This window comes from Petromyzon marinus, chromosome 3 (assembly GCF_048934315.1).
Source record: "Petromyzon marinus isolate PM22_M1 ecotype Great Lakes invasive population chromosome 3, UKy_Petmar_22M1.pri1.0, whole genome shotgun sequence".
NCBI classification, from domain to species: Eukaryota; Metazoa; Chordata; class Hyperoartia; order Petromyzontiformes; family Petromyzontidae; genus Petromyzon; species Petromyzon marinus.
The window spans coordinates 10,166,021-10,187,307 of record NC_133669.1 but is presented as its reverse complement, the minus strand read 5'-3'; the positions used below and the strand labels follow the sequence as shown (position 1 = coordinate 10,187,307).

Below are 21,287 nucleotides of genomic sequence, written 5' to 3'. Positions count from 1 at the left end.
TCGCTTGGTATGTAGGAGGACCTGGGTTCGATTCCCACTCCGACGCCTGTTTATTTGGAGTTGGCATGCTCGTCGCGTGGATTTTTCTCCGGGCGATCCGGTGTTTCCCTCCACATTTAGAAGCATGCATTTAGAGTATTTGGCTGCTATAAATGTCCGTATGATAAGCCACTTCGATGAACTATCATTTGTGGCCAGGTCGCTTCTGAAAAATAGCTCAGTGGGCCTTGCCTGGTAACATCAAAATCATTTAGTTTCCTTTTAGAGTCATGGTTAGGCACTCCAATCCAATTTAGAGGTCGCTGGATCCATTCCATCTCCCGGCACGGCAGTCGGGGGTAAATCTTCAACCGTGTCCATTCCATTTCTAAATATTCCCCAGGAAACAATTATCCGCCTCTGACTTTGAAAACGGGGTTTGTCTCCCTAGTGGCGATGTTTACACACCGCACCAGGTGCTCACTTGATGCTGAGGCGACCTAGAGGAGGCCCCGGACCGATTCAGATAATTGTCACTGGTGTTGTTGGCTGTGAGCGGGAATCGAACTCGGGTCGCTGGGTTTGAACACACAGTTTCAGTTTTCAGTTTCATTTATTTGGTATAGCCCTGTGAGCCATTCGGCTCTTGAATCGGGTGCAACCGCAACAAACAAAACATAAACAAGAAAACATCTTAAAGTGACTATGTGATTGTGCAAACAGAAAATCCAGGAAAAAACAGCAAACTGTTCCTGAAAAAGCACCGTACACCAACGCTGTGTGCAAAAATGCCAGTGGGATGCAAGTATTTACAAGAGGTGGTCCTTTTTTGAGCTGCCGTTTTGTATGTGTAAGATGTGCGTGTTTGAGCTGCCGCTCTCGCTCTGGCCCCTCCCCCCCTCCAACCGTATTTCCTATTTAAGCTTCTGTTAATCCCTCCGCCCCCCCCTCTCTCTGCCTCCCTGTCCGTCTTTCCTCCCTCCTTACCTCTTGGTGGACTTGTATATGTATTTCTACTGACCGTGTACCTCGTATTTTTCATTCTATCTATGCTGGTATGTGCAATCCAAAGGTTCAACACGAAATTTAACACTCTTCTGAAATTCGTGGTCCGCCAGGAAGTGTCTAACTGTGTTGTTGGCCTGACTGGATGTGCTTCACATAATGTTTTTTCAGGTTTGTTGAATTCTCGTCTCTCGTCTTTTTGTTGTATTTACCTCCGTGATTTGTTCTTGACACCTGATGAAGATCGCTTGCGTTGTGATCGAAACGTCGTGATTGTTTTTTGTTTTAATATAATTTTATTGTATTTCTACATACGTGACTTTACCGAAAAAAACAATGAGTAACAACAACAACCACAAGACAACTTTGATTAAGGCCATCAGTCTAACTCCGTACTACAACAAACAAACATGGCCAAACCAAAAAACTTTTTCGTAATCACCAAAATAAAGCCATAAATGCAATGTAACAGTGATCATAGGGACTGTGATCGAATTTTTAACAATAAACTACATAAATAACATGTAACACCAAACCCTAGAGCCATAGCTGGCTGCATGAGTCACTCCACAACAACAGGAGCATCAGTCGGAGTATCAAATTTTTCAATGCACCTTTAAGATCAGCACACTAAATCAAAATACAGATAATAATTTGCAGCGGTCATCCGGAGCGAAACATTTTATTTTATTTTAGGCCACTGAATAGCACACACAGACACAGACGGGGTGGGGGGGCTACACTTTTATTAGACATTTGTATCATCATCAGCCATGGTCAATCCACTGCTGGATGAAGGACCCCTACAGCTGCTGCCATCTCTCAAGATGGTTGGCGAAGGGATGGGAGCAAGATGATATCACTCGCCACTGAAGTCAGCTGCGCCATCATCCCCAATAAAAAATCCGAATATTTGAGCCACCAGCTACCACTGGTATGTGTGCAGTATGTATGTATAAACGCGTATGTGTGTATATAGCCGAGTGCATATGTACCCTCGCTCAATAGCCGTGCTTAATCAACGTCACGGTTCATAGCCTCCGTTATATATTTTATTATTTTGTGAAAATTATAATTGGGCTGCTAATTCGATCTGGGAAATGCACACGAGGGGCACCGTCACGCTGCCCAATGGGTGGTGGGAATTCCAGCCGTGACTGCGCTGTGCCAATGTGAGCTACGGAATGTAAACGCACATGGGGGGGTCCAATCCTGTCTACAAAATGTGAAGCATGCAACCCTACATTTAAACCATTATGCATGCTATACATAAATTGGTTAGGGGTATAACAATCCGCCCCCCCTCCCTCCTTTTCCCGATTCGGTTAATTCCTGCAAATCTAACGACCTCTTTGGGGTCGGAGTAAGAACAAGCGGCGAGGGGTGAGGCTTAGGGTTCTGGGTTGCGATCGAGCTCTGCGTTGTTACCGTGAGGGTTCGTGGATCACACAAATGCTGCCTTCCCGTGCGTGGCCGAGCCATGCCCTGGCTCGCCAGGAGGCGACGGTACAGCCAAGCAAGCGGGGACTAATCCAGCACCATCTTAGATTATTCGTTTAAGCTGCTGCTGCGTTGGCAGTGTTTGCGCAATTAACAACAACATCGGCACATTCGTCAATAACACGTCTGTGGCCTGAACAAAAATATATCTGTAATAGGCGACTTTTCAAGCAATGGCCCTTCTTCATAGCACATACATCAATCCGTTTGATCTGTATCTGTTCGAGTGTTGCCCCCTCGCACGCATGGATTTTATCCGGGTGCTGCGATTTCTTTCAACGTGTAATAAACACTCATTCATCGGCTGGAAAACATCTTCATCTATATGCGCCTCCGTGTGTTGCGGATTGTGCAGCGATGCGAGATGCAATTTGCATAAATGTCGCCCATCTGAAAGCGCTCGTTATTATTAATAGGGTTTGGGGGTTAGGGGAGAGAAGGCCGTGGGGGTGGGTGGAGCGAGCGGAAAGGGAGTAGAGGCGAGATGAGATGGGAGAGGCAGCTAGCTGTAGGGGAGAGTCGGCGGCGAGTCTTGAATACGCAGTGAGTGTGATCTTGGAGCTGGGAGATCTAAAGAGTAGGGTGATGCGATTTCATTTGTGGTGGCGTTCTGCGTGGATCGTCTCTATATTTTGGAGCTGAAAGGAGAGCGTTCAGTATAGGCTGGTTTGGATAAGGTATTACCAGCGTAAGGCACTACCAGGAGAGTACACACCAACATATGTCACTGGCGATATGGATGTGTGGCGTGCCCTCCCGCAAATGGGTTCCAGACTGTTCCAGTTGAAATTAAATATTATATATATACACCCAGATATACATTTTGATGGGGGAGTACAAACCTTTGAATTATTTTCTTTGGTTTTTTTCGGTAAAGTCACGTAGAAATAAGAAATAATAATAAAATTACATAGTAGCATACGACGTTTCGATTGCAACGTCGTATGCTATTATGTAATTTTATTATTATTTCATATTTCTACGTGACTTTACCGAAAAAAAACAAAGAGTAATTCCTGCAGTCACGAAAGCACCAAATCAACTTTGAATTCTTTTTACGAGGGAAAGGGAGCCATGTTGGTGGTATTTTATTGTAAGGCTGGAGGTGAGCTCAACGGTAGTTGTGACAACAAGAGGAACAGAATCCATGACCCCCTGACCTCAGAACTCGATAGCTGATACAAGAACATCAGGAATTAACGAGTCTTAATGTACTCTCAGTGCTCTCCAAACTCGTTAAATAAAGCCTGTAAGGCACAACATGTCACGATTAGATATCTCCATCGTGACGTGGTAGGCAGTTTTAAAGTTTACGTAGGCTCGTGCACGTTAGCTTACAGCTGATACCCAGTGCTTAATTTCAGCCGCAAGTCTGGAACGCTGTTCCGGGAATTATTTTTTACTCTAATGGCAGTGCCTTGCGCCAATAACGCCGACTCCAAGCCAAGCCGAGCAACGTTACGGGAAATATATAATTAGAAAAATCAAGCCTTGGAGATTGCATATCATTGGAAGAAATTTAACACGAAGGCTTTTGAGACCAATATCACCCGTAAGAGGTTATTATTGGAAGATATGTTTAACAAGTGTAATACAATGCTATTGATTGTTGAGGGGCACATATATTGGCGTTTCTGTAGTGCCCCCTGCCGTCAGGATGTTGAGTAGAGACGTGGATCATGAGAGCGGTGGTGTCGTGTTTAGCACTACGGCTAACCCAGGTTCGATCCCCACTCACGGCCACCATCGGTTACGATTATCTGAAACAGTTCTGGGCCTCCCCTAGCTCGGCTCAACCTCAAATGAGTAACCTGGTGCGGTGTGTAAACATCGCCACTGGGGAGACAAAGGCGGCCGGGCGTGGTGCTGGCCACCCACCCCCTCGTGTGCCGGTGCCGCCCTTCAACAGCACTCGCCCCAACAGTCAGTTACAGGCTATACGGGGTATCTTTGTCTTTGATTATCACGTAAACTACTTATCTACTGTATGTTCGATTTGTTCAAAATTGACCAACATTTAATCGCTTAATTTTAAAATAAGAGTTAATTCTTAAAACGTACATTGTGTTTGTGGGCTTAGTTTACTCTCCGTGAAATTAAGTGTCGACATTCTACCCAAAAAAATTAGCATGAAAAAAATCGACATTCTAACCCTCTGGTGGGCAATACGAGTCAGAATACGAATCTTTATTCATACTGGAGGAATCCGATGAGCCACAAAGCTATTTTTCGCAGACGCCCAAGTTAAGCGCAGGGTCATAAAGTTACGACTGGGTGATCGAATGGATTCCGGGTGATGTCATAATTCCCCACCATACACCGGACACATTTAACTTGCGAAAGTATAGGAAAGGCGAGCGAATCAAAAGTTTAAGGAAGGGAGGTTGTTCGCGATAAATGTGTTGCGCGGATCTCAGGAACGTAAAAATAAAATCAGAACGCCGACGACCATCGCCTCGGAGTGGCGTGCACAGCGCGATTGGGCGGTGCTTTAGACCCCGTCCCTTCCGCTGGTCACGTGACTCGCAGCTCGGAGTCACGTGGCGAGCGCGGGCGCGGAAATGGCGGGTGAGGAAGTGGCGGGTGAGGAAGTGGAAGTGGCGGGTGAGGAAGTGGAAGTGGCGGAAGCGGGTGAGGAAGTGGCGGGTGAGGAAGTGGAAGTGGCGGAAGCGGGTGAGGAAGTGGCGGGTGAGGAAGTGGAAGTGGCGGAAGCGGGTGAGGAAGTGGCGGGCGCGGGTGAGGAAGTGGCGGGAACGCGGCGAGCTCGGACGTTTGCATTCGAATCCGTGGCCATCCGCGATTCACAGAGTAACGAATCCACCACGTCCATCTCGAGCATCCGCCAAGAATCGTCAGAGCTACACGATGGTTATTTCGCCAAACGTGATGACAATAACTTGAAGCGCGAACGTACGTCGTAAGAACAATAACACATTTCTAGATTTAAAGCTTTCGTGACTGCAAGGATCCATACTCTTTGGTTCTATTCGGTAAAGTCACGTAACAAACAACAAAAATAAAAAAAATCACGAATAAAACATTCTCAACAACGGGACGCGGTGCTTGCTCGGGTTAGCGGGGGAAGGAGGGCGTTCGGTTTCTGCGAGCCGAGTGGTGACCGCGTAACGCCGTCAGCAACGTTGTAAGATACACTTCGTCATTGTGTATTCGAAACGTGGTTGGTTTAATTATTCATTCTTGTGCGGATGGCTGTTGGGACCAAAGTTAATCTCGCACGTGGCGAGGCCCGAAGCGGGCCAAGTCTGCTGCGTGCATGGTGGAGCTTTGAGCTTAGGTTTTGGAATCTGTGAAAAAATAATTTTAAATACACCCCCGACCCCCACTTGGTGTTTAACCCAGGCGTATGGTTTTCAAGTGGTATTTTCGTGCTGTACGTAGCCAACTGTGCTAATCTAAGGTGCGGGGGGAGGACAACAATATGAACACAAATCAGTTAAGAAATTCGTTTTCAATCCATGCGATTTAAAGGTGCACAGCTCCCAGTGGCTTTACAATACGGGAAGGAAGAGCGTTCCAGACGGCCGCAGAAGCGCAGAAGGTTCTCTCCACCCAACCCTGCCCATTGGTCTCTTTCTCAGCCACCGGTTCCCCCTCTCGTTTCTCTTTCCCGCAAAATAAATCTTTACCAGGTCCTCTTCCTCATACATTTCTCCGAGATTCCAGACCCCCCCCCCCCCAGTGACAGCCGTGATGTGTATTAATTAAAGTCGAAAGGGGTCCTACTAACATGACTCTTAACGTGACCCCAGATTCCCAATGGCGCGCAGTCGAATGGGAAATCGGAGCCGTTCCGAACACTGGTTGTAAACCATTAATTTTCGTGTTCCGTAATGAAATTCCCCCACCCCCCTCCAATGAGGATTCGGTAACCGGTTAATTAAAACATTCACGGACCGTTGGGTATACTGTAGTGCCGTTAGCGAGCACCGATTTGGGGCCTGAACGTCACTCGAGGGGGGAGTGGTGGCCTGCACCACGGCTGGCCGCCTTTGTCTCCCCAATGCCGATGTTTATCCACCGCACCAGGTTCTCATTCAAAGCCGAGTCGACTGAGAACCGGTTCAAATATTAATCACGATTTTGGTTACAAGCAGGAATCGAACTTGGGTGGACGGGTTCGTATCGCAGTGCGCAGACCACTGCTCCCCACTTTATACGATGGCACGGACAAATCCACACGTAGGTGACATCTGCTTAGCACTAGAACCTTTATTTCAGCCCTCGTGTTTACATAATTATATTCTACATATAGCTTTATATGTTGTAGAGTTATACATTTCATGGCATTCTAAGCACATTAAAGACAAATTAGTGTATGGCGTTTGTGAGAGTAGTGACATTGTGAATGTTTTGTATTCAAGGCAACATCGGGGTTTTTTTTAGTGTATATGACTATTTGTGATACACGGCACATGTGTGTTGAGTCTAAAGGTGTTGAATACCCGCGTGTTGGTAGGGGTTTTTTTAGATGTAAGGATCTGTTTTAGGGGTGGCGCAGTGGTTAGCACGTAGCGCTACGAACCCGGCTACCCTAATTCGATTCCCATTCACGGCCGTAAAATTACCAATGCCTTATCTGAACTGGTCCTGGGCCACCCCGAGGTTGACTCAGCCTCAAATGAGTACCCAGTGCGATATAAACATTAGCAATGGGGAGACAAAGGCGGCGTGGTGCTGCCCACCCACCCCCTCGGGTGCCGGGTCCAAATTGGTGCCTGCTTATGGCACTATCCCAGTCTGTTAAGGCTAAATGGTGATCAAAGTTTGATTCCCAGCCACGGCTTACATCAGTTGCAAGTGATATCTCAGATAATCCTGCCAGGGTCTCATCTAGGTGCAAAGTCTAAAGTTAGTATGTGCGTGGTTTTGGCCTCGCTGTGCAGAACAAGAGAAGGTGTCCAGTTGTAGCACTTGCCCCAACAAATCTAAGGCTTTATGGCATACCCGTGTTTGTATTAAAAGGTGTGCATAGCTATACAGATGACAATGTGCAATGGACATCTACGGGATATTTCCCCCACGGATTGTGATATCCATACACAAAATCTTGAGTTTTTTTTATATATAGGTTGTCTTATTTAATTCAGTTGTGTGTAATGGTGCGTTGTACTTGCAAGGCTGTTGTGTGTAAATACATGTTTAAGGCTGTTATTTGTACACGTTATCTTGTATGTGTAAGGGTGTTGACATGTGTGTTCATGGCATAGTGTTCAACCACACGATCCTGTGCGCATGCGTACCCATGCATTTGGCATAATAATTCGGGCACTTACCTAATTTAACGTGTGATTACAGTACTGCAATACCAGTGAAAGTTACGATGGTCAAACGGTATCATCACAAAGAGACAGCTTCCTCGTTCCGTAGGCACAGTAAGCAGCAGACAAGCTCCCCCCGTCCTACCAGAGGCATTGGCACCTCGTGTTCAAAGCACACCCTGGCACGTGTGCACTATCATGGGATGATGAAGTGCGAGGAAAAGCGCGGAGTGAGAGGTGAAAAGGAGAAGTGAGAGGTATGGAGAGGTGGAAAGCAGTGGGTTGGAAGATGAGGGTTGGTAACTGGAGTCTTTGGAGATGAGAGTTTCAGAAGCTTTGAGAATACAGACTGGGTTGGGAAAGGGAGGGACACGTTGGCAGATAGAGAGATATGTTTGGATAGACATGCAGGGAGATGGAAGCTGGATTGTCATAAGATATATTGGGAGATAGATTGGGTTGGAAATGTAAGGAAGGAGAGGTTGAACATCTAATCGTCTCCACCGCATAGGCTGAGCAAGATCTTCTTGTAGTCTCCGGACGTGTCCCCCTGGAGACAGAGACACAAGGGAAACAACTCTTACACAGCTTGATAGTCTCTGATTCCCACAAACTGTAAACCCAGGAATGATAAAACATGACCCCAGCAAATAGACTCCAAAGATCACGCTTGCATCCGATTGAACATTGACCTCTGGGGACTTTTAACCTTGATTACCCATGAACCTTGGGAGTGGCCTCGAATCTCCAACTGTGAATCCACAAGTGCTAACTTATCTTGGCAAACACTTGCAGTGGATCTTCTTTGGTTCTTTCGGTAAAGTCACGTAGAATGGTAGGACAGCGCTGGAGTGACTCCAGCGCTGTCCTACCAGACAGTCTCGCCCCCTTCACCTGATGAAGGCCGCTTGTGTTGTGGCCGAAACGTCGTGAGAATATTATTGTGTTATTTTATTTTATCAATTTATTATTTTATTCTCATTCTACGTGACTTTACCGAAAGAACCAAAGAAGATGAATCATTGCAGTCACGAAAGCTTTAAATCGAAACTTGCAGTGGATGTTGTTACTTCTGAACCCAAGTTAACTGTGACCTCTGATCTCAATGACCACAGGTGGCACTCACGGCGATGAAGGAGTGCAGCGACTTTCCATAGAGCTGCTTGAACTCGCGGCGGATGTCAAAGAGGTCGACCTCACAGCGTGACACCATGATGCGTATGAGCGTGCTGTCCTTGGTGCCTAAGCCCTTAGGGCGATCAGAGAACCACAATCACAACCACCACTGTACAGTCACAAACACAACGGAACTGTACAGTTACAAACACAACCGAACTGACAATGACACCAGCACAACCTCAATTAGAAATGCACAACTACAATGGCACCTCTTTGAAGTGTTTGAAATGCACGTCCAATATAGTGGCTGTACCTTCATGGACTTGTAGAGTCTCTCCGCGAAAAAGCCTTGGGTGTTCCGTAAGCATTTTACTAGGGGGGAGGAACGGTGGGGGCAGAGAGGGGGGTATTGGTATATTAATGACAGTGATTCTGGAAAATACTGGGATCCAGGACTGGGTTAGTGAGTATGGTTGTTAAACTTGTTTTATTAGCATTTCTTGTGAGAAATTAAGGGAGCTGCAGCAGTGTTATGATTAGCATACTGGATCTCCATTTCTGAGGTCACCGGTTAAATTCCATCTCTAAATAGTTGAAACAATAGAAAATAGTTATTTAACGCCCCCTTCCACCTTTGTTCACCAGCAGGATAAATGAATACAACAGTCAAATTGGCAAGGTGCATATGGTGGAGTCAATGTGAACAAAAATCTACACGTGTATAGTTGAACTGATGGGATAAACAATGTTATTAAACCTGACAGATTCAATCTATTGCTTGAACTTTGGCCATGGTTGTTTTGATTAGCTCTCACAATACAAGGTTTCCCTCGATTAAAAAAAATACTCAAACCAAATTTTATTAAACGGAATGGCTTTTGCCATTAATGTAGTACTAAAAATTAGGGGTGTGTTCCAGAGTCATTCCAACTACTCCGAACCTGAAAATATACATCTGTATCACTTTTTACAATACAAAAATAGAGCAAATATGAATGCGATTTAATAATAATGAATTAAAAACAAAAATAATGAACCTTTTCAGGGAATTCGCCCAAAGATATGCATGTTGGAATGACTGGGAAGGTGATGGAGGCGTTACTGTTGCACTGTAGGGATACCGTGACACGGTCGTGGATTAATGAGGTAGCCTTCCGTGAAATTTCGTAAATGCGGAAATTCGATTTTGTGAATCTAAGTGTCCATAAATTGTCAATTGCATAAACGCGAAATTTCGAACATTCGTAAATCCGAGGATACCTGTATGCATTGGTGTGTTTATAGTAGTTTTTGGCAATGTGTATATGTTAATGTATGTTAGCATTTCACGTGTTTTGTCTAACCAGGTAAGAACTTAAAAGATCATCAGTCTCTCATTTTCAAGAGTGAACTGGGTCACCGGAACGACAAGCATTAGCATAAAACAAGTACAGCAATGAAGCAAAAAGAAATCCATGCAAAAACAACCACATGAATGGAGAAACCGACAAGTGGACAGACACGTCAACATTACAGGTATCCCTTCATTTATCAACGTTCGGTTCACGCAATTGACATTATGGACACTTTAAGATGAACAAAATCGTATTTCCGCATCATCGAAAGTTCACACGGCAGGCACCATGAGATCAAAACAAAAAGCACCCTCAGAGGCTGTGTGTCACGGTATCGCGACAGTGCAACAGGGAACACCTTCACATCACCTTTCCGGTAATTACAATATGCAGATCTTTTGGTGATTTCCCCGAAAAGGTGAATTTTGTTTTTAATTAATAATTCTTCGATCATTTTTATATTTGTTATTTATTATTATTTTTGTCTTGTGATATTGGTGTATATTTTTAAGTTAGGTGTTGAAATGGCTGGTCTGAAACATCCCTCATTTTTAGAATCAAATTAATGGGAAAAGCCATTCCTATTTTACAAAATAGTTTTACGCGTGTTTTTTGAAGAGCAGCGGTTTCGTAAAGAGAGATACCTGTATTTTAAGTAAATTTCCTGTCATGAATTTTGGCTTTGACAAATAACCTTTGAAAACCATTCAGAGTTAAATGTCAGCGAGTATATGGTAGTGTATGCATGTACATGATGGTGTAGGTGAGTATATAGTAGTGTGAATGTATTTGAGTAATACTATTAATTGTATGCATGTATATGGTAGTGTGCCATTCTGTGTTGTGGTGAGCCCATCTTACCCACGGCCACCATTCCATCCTCCAGACTGCCTGACATCTCCCTCTTAATGCTCTTCTCGATGTCGTGTTTGCTGATTCTGCCATACTCCTCAAACACTGCAGAGACAGAGAAGCCAAGTTCAAAGGGCAAAAGAACGGAGCTGTCACGGGGTGTGGCGACAGTTGAGAACCACGCATCCCTACACTGGATTCTGTGCACTATTTACATGGACATGTGTCCCAATCTGTTTCATATAGGGTGCGTGAACATTCCTCAACATATCCACATGCATCTTCGCACACTCTGCTCGTATTAAATAAACTATAAACAGTGCAGTCTTGAAATCGCTATGGTTCCCAACTTTTGCCACACCCTATACAACATTTTAAGACTCAACTGCAGGCAACATCGATGCCCTCATTACATATATCAGATATAGGAATCCCCCACGTCTTTCACCGATTGTTGGGGCAAGTACTGTCGGTGAGCTCATAGGCCGGCACAGCACGTGTCGGCAGTGTCGCCGACATTGACTTTACTTTTCCATTACGGATGGTTTTTACACCGCATCAGGTGCCCATTTCAAGCAAAGTCAATTGACGACAGGCTCTTGACCAGATGAGATATCACTCACTATGGAAATCGGACCCAGGTTGCCGGGTTTGTTTCCAAGTGCACTAACCGCTGCACCACTACTCCATCCTCGTACATCAAAACATGGAAAAGCATTCCACAAGGGGTCTCTTTTCCTCACACCATATTCACAGTACCTCGTGTGAAATCCATCGTTGGTTTACATCGTTTTGTCTAATACTTGGGTTTATAGCAGGGGTGGGGAAACCTGAATGCCAAATAGGTGTACATATTTTATTTTAGCTAGAAGAACCTTATCAGCTATGAAGCTGGTCGGCAATGGTGGACATTCACATATACATATCTGTAGGCCTTTCAAAGAGCTTTGGCAGGCAACTACACATTAAATACTAACAAAGGGAACAGCGCTCATGTCGATAATACAAAGGGGGCCGTTGCAGTGATGGAAGTGACTGTGCTCAACTTAGAAACAAGGTGTTGTCAGGTCCCAAAGTCCCTTCTAGTATCTGATTAGCACAGCTAATATGCTTGCAGTGATGGATAAATATAATTTGCAGGCCCTTCCTCCAGCAGTGGCTACCTTGAAATAAAAGCTGAAGAGTTAGCAGTGAAGGGTCACAAATGTAGAGGTTCGGAGGAAGGTTTTAATGCTCAGGGTTGAGGTTCAGGGGGTTAGGTTTAACGTTAAGAGGTCAGTGTTCACGGTGCGTGTTTTGGGACAGCAATGTGGTGAGCGGTCAGGAGGGTGAGGTGAGGTTACCCCTGAGAAGGTGAGCCTGGCTGCGTCCACACAGGATGCTGTTGAACCGTGATTCGTCTGTCCCTATGCGATTCTCCCCTGCGGCCAGGAGGTCCTGTGAGGTTTTTACACGAGTTATCAAGTGCAGACACTGACGCTTTCATATGAGAACATCAAGACACTTATCCTGAAACCTGGTCTCTTTGAGCCAAGTTTCAAGACACTGCTCGTGAAATATGGAGTTGAGTCACGACCAACCCTGACATCCAATCTCCTGGAGCAGAATCTCAACATACTGATCCCAAACCCTGGCCTTCTTCCTGAGCTCGAGGTTTGCATAGATACGCACCTGTGCATCCTTCTGCACGCGAGCCATGTCCACCGTGGTGCTTTCATCTCTGCCTCCCTGACAAACGCACGCACAGGGATACAGAGGCGGGGGGACACAGGGACACCATCACTAAACATGACAGGCAAACCTGATTTTATACAAAGGGGACCAGCATTGTGCTATAAACCATGCATTTGATTCCCGACTATAGCTAACATCAGAGGGAAGTGATATCTTGATCTATCCTGGGCCTTCCCTGGGTAAACTCAGCCTCAAACAAGTTAGTTGGTACCATGTTAAAATGTCAGCCCTGGGGACACAAAGATAACCAGGCATGGTGCTGGCCATACCAGCAGCTGTTGCGCCATGTCCGCCTTAATAGGGTCTCCCGAACAGCATTTGCTCAAAACACTGTCTTAGTTTTTTGTATGTTTACGTACGTTTGTGCGGTCGGGTGTACACACATTTGCTGGTGTGTACGTCTGCACATTTCCAAGCAGCACCTACGAATATTTAAAAGCGTGTACATACTGGCACGTGTGTGTATGTATAAAGTATGGGGGAGTGGTAGTGTAGTGGTTAGCACACTGCGCTATAGCCACCACCAGTGACGATTATCTGAACCGGCCCTGGGCCTCCCCTAGGTCAGCCTCAAATGAGGACTTGGTGCGGTGTGTAAACATCGATACTAGAGAGACGAAGGCGGCCGGGCATGGTGCTGGCCACCCACCCCCTCTTCGTGTGCCGTGCCGACCTTCATAAGTGCTCGCTAACAGCACTTGCTCCAACAGTCTGTTACAGGCTACACGGGGGATCTTTGTATAGTAAAGTACGTGTGGGAAGTGTGCACGTGCGTCTCACCTGACACAGCGCCACCAGGAGACGCTTGAAGTTGGCGGACGTGTCTGACATGATGTCCTGCTCCAGCGACCGTTTAGTCACTACCGCCCAGTGCACACGTTCATAGGCATTGCTCGTTAGTTCACTGTTCACCACTCCTTAAGAATCACGTGCACCGTGTGGCGTATGTTTTGCGAGTGGTGTGTGTGTTACGTGCTTTATATGCGTGTGTTATTTCCTTTGTGGTGTATTTAGATGTGGTGTGTTATATTCTGTGTTAAGTGATGTGTGGTGTAATCAGTGAGGTATGTGTGCGTGGTATGGGTATGTGTGTGGTACCTGACTTGTAGTGTTTGTTGATTTCATGTATCTCCTTGTTGGATCTTGATGCCAGAATCTCAATCAAACACTCCTCATCTGTGCCGGCACCCTGCAAGCACATCACACACGTATACCCATTTCTTTACAACTGCTTTTTGTGTTTATTTGCCTTTTCCCCGCACCCCCGATTAGCACGGTTGGCTATGTACAGTGCGAAAGTTAAATATACATAACACACCCAATACATATAGCATACACCATTATATATACACACACAGACCACATGTATTATACCATACACCATTATACACATACACCACACCCACTTCACATAATTCGAATAAGTTTCAGCCCTTTGACAATCTGCCGGATGAAAGCAGCTGTATAGGGGTGTTTAACCAAACTTCCCCGTGCTATAATGAATAAAAAATACCAAAAACCATACATACCACACAAATCACACCAAACTGAAACCTTTTACAAGGAATCATGTCTCTATTAACCACAATACTTGTGGTCAGAATGCAAACAAAAACTGATAATATATGCATTGTCGATTTAAAGCTTTCGTGACTGCAGGGATTCATATTCTTGGTTCTTTCGGTAAAGTCACGTAGAAGGGAAACAATAAAATAATACAAATATATTTTTTATTTTATTGTTTCCCTTTTATTATTTTATTGTTTCCCTTCTACGTGACTTTACCGAAAGAACCAAGAATACATATGCATTGTCTTTGAAACTGATTGGTCCACACCAGAGACAGCTTTGGCGTCCTCTGGTTTAACAACGTTTGGGACTAGGCTCGGCTCAAAAAGAGAGCTATCTCTGGTGTGGACCAATCAGTTTCAAAGACAATGCATATATTATCAGTGTTTTATTGCATTCTGACCACAAGTATTGTGGTTTATTTGCCTTGTAAAAGGTTTCAAATTGGTGTTTTAACATCTCAACACATTTTGATTTAAAGCTTTCGTGACTGCAGTAATTCATATTCTTAGTTTTTTATATATATTTTGTTATTTTGTTGTTTCTCTTCAACGTGACTTTACCGAAAAAACTAAGAATATCTCAACACATGTTTTGTTATTCTTGGTTCTTTCGGTAGAAAAAAGGGGAAAACCTCATACCACACAAATCTCCTTTGCCCTCTCTCCATTCATCCATCTCGCTTCTCTCTCTCTCCCTGCACCCCCCCTCTATAACAAGGGTGCGGTTCCTACTAATACGGCCTGTGACTTTACTTCATGCAGCCTATGGCCACCACTTTGAAACGGTTCATACACAATATTCACTGTTACTACAAGCATCTTAGTCGTAATAATTGGGTATTTTAGGGTGATCATTTTGACCTGGTATCAACACTTAACATTTTAGCATGCTTGGCCACTTCTGTCACTGAAAGGGTTTCTTATCAGTGACAGAAGTGACTTAGGTTGTGTGTGTGTGAATGTAGCCGGTTAAAGGTATTGTGGGCAGTGATAGTGTAGTGGTTAGTGCACTGCGTTACGAACCCTGTAACCCGGGTTTGATTCCCGCTCATACTTAACATTGGTCCTAGGTCTCCCCTAGGTCGACTCCACCTCAAATGAGTATCTGGTGTCTTGTGTAATCAGCCTCTAGGGAGACAGAGGCGGTCAGGCATGGTGCTGGCCACCTACCCTGTTGTGTGCCGTGCTGGCCTTTATAGGTGCTCGCGAACAGCACTTGCCCCAAGTCTGTTAAGCCTGCATCGGCGATCTTTGTCTTGTTTGGTCAAAGACATTGGGAAATCCTGTATTTGGCCCTCAGTAAAAATAGGGTCCCCAAAAGGGCTCCCCATCCTTAATCCTTCCATCACCTTCTCTTCCTCCATCCCACCCCCTCTCCCGATCCTCTCAATCCCTCCCAACCCCTTTTTTCTCCCCCGATCCACCCCCACATGCCACCGTGCGGTCACCTTGATGGCCGCCTGAATCTGGCTCACGTCGTACTGCGTGGGCGTCTCCAAGAGTGCCACCACCACCAACTCGAAGTTGCCCGACAGCTCCGACTTGAGCTCCTTCACCAGGTCCTGTAGGCAAAGCAGAAGCCTTCAACTCTCCAGCAGCCTTCACTTACCAATTACCTTCACGCACCAGGGACATTCACTCACCAGGTGTCTTCACTATCCAGGGCCTTTCACTCGCCACCCATCAGGGACCTTAACGCACCATGCAACTTAACTCACTCAGCATCCAACTACATTCATAATGGTGGTGTCTAAGCCACAGCCAGCGGTCTACATATTTTTCAATTCTTCGGGCGAAGTTCATAATGGCTCTATCAGAGCCATAGAGCCAGCTCTGTTAAAGTTCTGGGATCAAGTCCAGGCACAGGGTGTATATTAGTCAATAGAGAGATAAAGATGAGAACAGACAGAATGGGGTGAAGGATGATGGTAAGAGTTGGTTGTTATGGTAAAAATATGAAGACAGAGGCATGGAGACATGGGATGTGATGTGAAGGGGAGTAGGTAGTGAGCAATGGGGGAAAGGAGAGAATTGGGAGGGTATGGTGGGGAGAAGGCGAGAAAGCTGTACCTTGCCGTAAGCCGTCTTGAACGAGAGTGCGATCTCCTGCCGCTGTTTGTTGCTGCGCGCTGTGAGAACGTCGATGATGGCTTTCTCATCCGTGCCTGAGCACGCACGCACACAGCCACGCACATTCACAACACAAACATTAATACATGCGCACACACATGCTCATTTACACTTGCAGAGAAACTTGCGTAAAATTGTATATAAAGACAAAGATCCCCCGTATAGCTTTAACAGACTGTTGGGGCAACTGCTGTTAGCGAGCACCTATGAAGGCCAGAACGGCACGAGGGGTGGGTGGCCAGCACCACGCCCGGCTGCCTTTGTCTCCTTAGTGGGGATGTTTTTTACGCACCACACCAGGTAGTAATTTGAGGCTGAGTCGACCGAGGGGAGGCCCAGGACCGGTTCAGATAATCCTCACTCGTGTTGATCGTGAGTGGGAATCGAACTCGGGTCGCCAGGTTCATAGTGCAGCGCGCTAACCGCTACACTACCGCTCCCCATTATTGTATAAACTAAAGTGTACACAAAATATACTAAAGTGTACACAAACGTCCCCCATTTAGTCTTACACTCTCGGGGACACTAATTTTATAAAGAGCCAATTATAATAACCGGCACAGCAAATGGGGTGGTGTGGCCGGTAAGGATATAATGATGCACTGATGAATAAATTCAAATCAAATTGAATGCACACGATCAAATATTGGCACTTGCGCCAAGCTAGGTACACTATCAGAATGATTATTTAGACTGGAGGAATCCTTTGTCACTAGCTTGGAACAAGTGCCGAAAGCTCACTGGCAGGAGGTCACGGGATAGATCCTGGTGTTATCTGTTAATAGACCAGTGTGACTGGCAGATCCATCACTTGCATTCACCACTGCTTAGGACAAGGTGTATACATTTGGGGCAAGTGCTGTGAGTGCTTATTAAGGCTGGCATAACACATGCGGGGGTGGCATAGTCTGCACCATGTCTAGCTGAATCTATCTCCCTCGTGTTGATGGTTACACAATGCACCAGATATTAATGTTAGGGTGAACCGATCCAGGCTCAGATATCACTCGCCACTTATGCCCATGGCTGAGAATTGAACCCAGGTCATCAGGATTGAAGTACAGTGGGTGAACCCCTATTATCACTTCCCCCACTAAAATACAAAGATCCCCATGCAGCCTTTCAGAAGCTGTTGGGGAAAGTGTTATTCGCACTAATGAAGGCCAGCGCGGAAGTCGAGGGGGTATGTTTACACACCACACCAGGAACTCTACGAAGGCTGAGTCGACCTTGGGGAGGCCTAGGATCAGTTCAGACATTTACCACTGATGTTGGAATATGAACTCGGGTTGCTGGATATTCGTATCAGTGTGCCCTAACCACTAACACCACTCCTCACATGCACATTTGAACAAACTCGGGCACACACACGTGTACATTTACACAGCTCTCGTACAAACACAAACCTCTGACACTTATCCCATACACGCATACACGCACACACGCACTCATCTCATACACGAATGCCTGTTAAACACCCACAAACAATCAAAGACACAGACTTATACACACACACTCACAAACCCCTCACCACTACCATATACTCAATCATCTCGTAAGCACATGTCTTTCAGACAAAGATCCCCATTTAGCCTTAACAGACTGTTGGGGCAAGTGCTGTTAGCGAGCACCTATGAAGGCTAGTACAGTACACGAGGGGGTGGGTGCCCAGCACCACACCCAACCACCTTTGTCTCCTTAGTGGTGATGTTTACACACCGCACCAGGTACTAATTTGAGGCTGAGCCGACCTAGGGGAGGCCCTGGACCGGTTCAGGCCATGAGCGGCAATTTAACTCGGTTCGCCGGGTTCGTAGCGCAGAACGATAATCGCTGCACCACCGCTCCCCTATACACACACACCAACTCACCAAATCCCTTCATTGCTTTTCTTAGCGTCTCCGCGTCCTTTAGAGCATTGAATCCCGACTGTTCCTTAACCGTGCCCCGTCCTTTCTTCTGCAAAATGAAAGGCAAAAATATTTATTTCACTATTTCACCTGTTTGAGAAACGTGAATTTGTCCAAATGAGTCTGTGTCTTACTGCTCTAGTGAGCATTGGGTAGTGAGAATTCCACATTCCACTGATGTTGCCACTGATGTTATGTGGCCAGGAATTTAACTCGGGTGGCCGTGTTAATAGCACAGTGTGCTAACCACTGTGCCACTGCTCTGCCCTATAGTCTGTTAAAATATGTGAAATGATCAACTTTAATATAATTGTGTGCAAATCACAACACAGCTCTCAATGTGTGGTCTCCAAAACAAATTTACAGATGTACACAATTTCAATATACAACCAGTGGCAGGATATTCAATTATACTTCCTTTAAAAGCACTGGGAACAGTTAAAATGCTGAGATGCAGAGTAGGAATGGGTAATGTCATAGATATGAAAAACATCAAATAAGAAACATTTTTTTACGATCCATTAATTGGAAATTTAATCACTATTGTGGCTATTAGGAATGCCATGAAGGTCTATTTAACATATTCCTGGAGGTGAACAGGTGGCTTGTCAGACTAATGCCCAGTCAAAGCAATGAGCTGACGCCAGTGAAATCCTGAGTTTAATCCACAGAAGAAGCCACCCTTCATTAAACTGGGTTCTCAAGCCTTTCTTTTCCTACTCTGCCTTTTACTCTACGATTTTACTCTCGAGAAGAACATGTTTCTTTACAATGTCGTGAAATGTGGTTGCATTTAGACACTTAAATCAATGTAGTATTGTGTTCTATAGCCACAACAGATCCACCGACTAACAGAGACCCTCAGACGTACAGTGAGGGAAAAAAGTATTTGATCCCCTGCTGATTTTGTACGTTTGCCCACTGACAAAGAAATGATCAGTCTATAATTTTAATGGTAGGTTTATTTGAACAGTGAGAGACAGAATAACAACAAAATCCAGAAAAACGCATGTCAAAAATGTTATAAATTTATTTGCATTTTAATGAGGGAAATAAGTATTTGACCCCTCTGCAAAATATGACTTAGTACTTGGTGGAAAAACCCTTGTTGGCAATCACAGAGGTCAGACGTTTCTTTTAGTTTGCCACCAGGTTTGCACACATCTCAGGAGGGATTTTGTCCCACTCCTCTTTGCAGATCTTCTCCAAGTCATTAAGGTTTCAAGGCTGACGTTTGGCAACTCGAACCTTCAGCACCCTCCACAGATTTTCTATGGGATTAAGGTCTGGAGACTGGCTAGGCCACTCCAGGACCTTAATGTGCTTCTTCTTGAGCCACTCCTTTGTTGCCTTGGCCGTGTGTTTTGGGTCATTATCATGCTGGAATACCCATCCACGACCCATTTTCAATGCCCTGGCTGAGGGAAGGAGGTTCTCATCCAAGATTTGACGGTATATGGCCCCGTCCATCGTCCCTTTGATGTGGTGAAGTTGTCCTGTCCCCTTAGCAGAAAAACACCCCCAAAGCATGTTTCCACCTCCATGTTTGACGGTGGGGATGGTGTTCTTGGGGTCATAGGCAGCATTCTTCCTCCTCCAAACACGGTGAGTTGAGTTGATGCCAAAGAGCTCCATTTTGGTCTCATCTGATCACAACACTTTCACCCAGTTGTCCTCTGAATCATTCAGATGTTCATTGGCAAACTTCAGACGGGCATGTATATGTGCTTTCTTGAGCAGGGGGACCTTGTGGGCGCTGCAGGATTTCAGTCCTTCACGGCGTAGTGTTTTACCAATTGTTTTCTTGGTGACTATGATCCCAGCTGCCTTCAGATCATTGACAAGATTCTCCCGTGTAGTTCTGGGCTGATTCCTCACCGTTATCATGATCATTGCAACTCCACGAGGTGAGATCTTGCATGGAGCCCCAGGCCGAGGGAGATTGACAGTTCTTTTGTGTTTCTTCCATTTGCGAATAATCGCACCAACTGTTGTCACCTTCTCACCAAGCTGCTTGGCAATGGTCTTGTAGCCCATTCCAGCCTTGTGTAGGTCTACAATCTTGTCCCTGACATCCTTGGAGAGCTCTTTGGTCTTGGCGATGGTAGAGAGTTTGTAATCTGATTGATTGCTTCTGTGGACAGGTGTCTTTTATACAGGTAACAAGCTAACATTAGCACTCCATTCATTCTCAGCTCATTACCTGTATAAAAGACACCTGGGAGCCAGAAATCTTTCTGATTGAGAGGGGGTCAAATACTTATTTCCCTCATTAAAATGCAAATCAATTTATAACATTTTGACATGCGTTTTTCTGGATTTTCTTGTTCTTATTCTGTCTCTCACTGTTCAAATAAACCTACCATTACAATTATAGACTGATCATTTCTTTGTCAGTGGGCAAACGTACAAAATCAGCAGGGGATCAAATAATTTTTTCCCTCACTGTACATAGAAACCCATAGACTTGCCGAGACTCGGGGATTCCTTTCCCCTGTTCAAATTCAGGCTCAACTTTACTGAATGACCTGTTAAATATGCCCACCATTCCTTGAGATGCATTTGCATTTAGACAAGACAGAATTCCACTTTGTAATGTATAAAGCTGCAGTGCATCAGCAAACACCGGAAAAATGCTCACCGATGGACACTTTGGTGCTGAACATTAATGTAGGTAAAGAACCTGAAAGCTTTGTATACGCAGACCAAGCTTCGAACTACCCCATAGAATGCCGATTCGTTATAGGGCTCTTCGTCCAGGATACATTTTTTTAGTGAAAATTACGTAAGAAAATCCAAAAAGCGTTTACAACTGAGAAGACGCAGCGCCAAGGAAACGCACCCGCCGTCACCATCTTTGTTTACATTTGCCCA

At 45.2% G+C, this 21,287-nt stretch overlaps 1 protein-coding gene and 1 long non-coding RNA gene across 4 annotated transcripts in view; one reads left to right on the top strand and one right to left on the bottom strand.

Annotated features, from left to right (window-relative positions):
- Positions 1–6,696: 6,696 nt before the first annotated feature.
- Positions 6,697–21,287, bottom strand: part of LOC116953352 (annexin A4-like) — a 28,574-nt gene continuing 13,983 nt past the window's right edge. For all 3 annotated transcript variants that reach the window (XM_032973496.2, XM_032973504.2, XM_032973487.2), the window contains exons 6-16: positions 18,375–18,462; positions 16,444–16,538; positions 15,822–15,935; positions 13,901–13,991; positions 13,583–13,662; positions 12,740–12,796; positions 12,412–12,505; positions 11,078–11,173; positions 9,196–9,254; positions 8,890–9,012; positions 6,697–8,313 (exon numbers count right to left, since the gene is read on the bottom strand). In XM_032973496.2, coding sequence (XP_032829387.1) covers positions 8,254–8,313; positions 8,890–9,012; positions 9,196–9,254; positions 11,078–11,173; positions 12,412–12,505; positions 12,740–12,796; positions 13,583–13,662; positions 13,901–13,991; positions 15,822–15,935; positions 16,444–16,538; positions 18,375–18,462 — 957 coding nt within the window. In that variant the 3' untranslated portion in view covers positions 6,697–8,253. The remainder of the gene's footprint in view (positions 8,314–8,889; positions 9,013–9,195; positions 9,255–11,077; positions 11,174–12,411; positions 12,506–12,739; positions 12,797–13,582; positions 13,663–13,900; positions 13,992–15,821; positions 15,936–16,443; positions 16,539–18,374; positions 18,463–21,287) is intronic.
- Positions 9,011–11,401, top strand: LOC142930871 (uncharacterized). The gene is made up of 2 exons (XR_012946841.1): positions 9,011–10,397; positions 11,180–11,401. It is a non-coding gene; the product is annotated as an uncharacterized LOC142930871 (long non-coding RNA).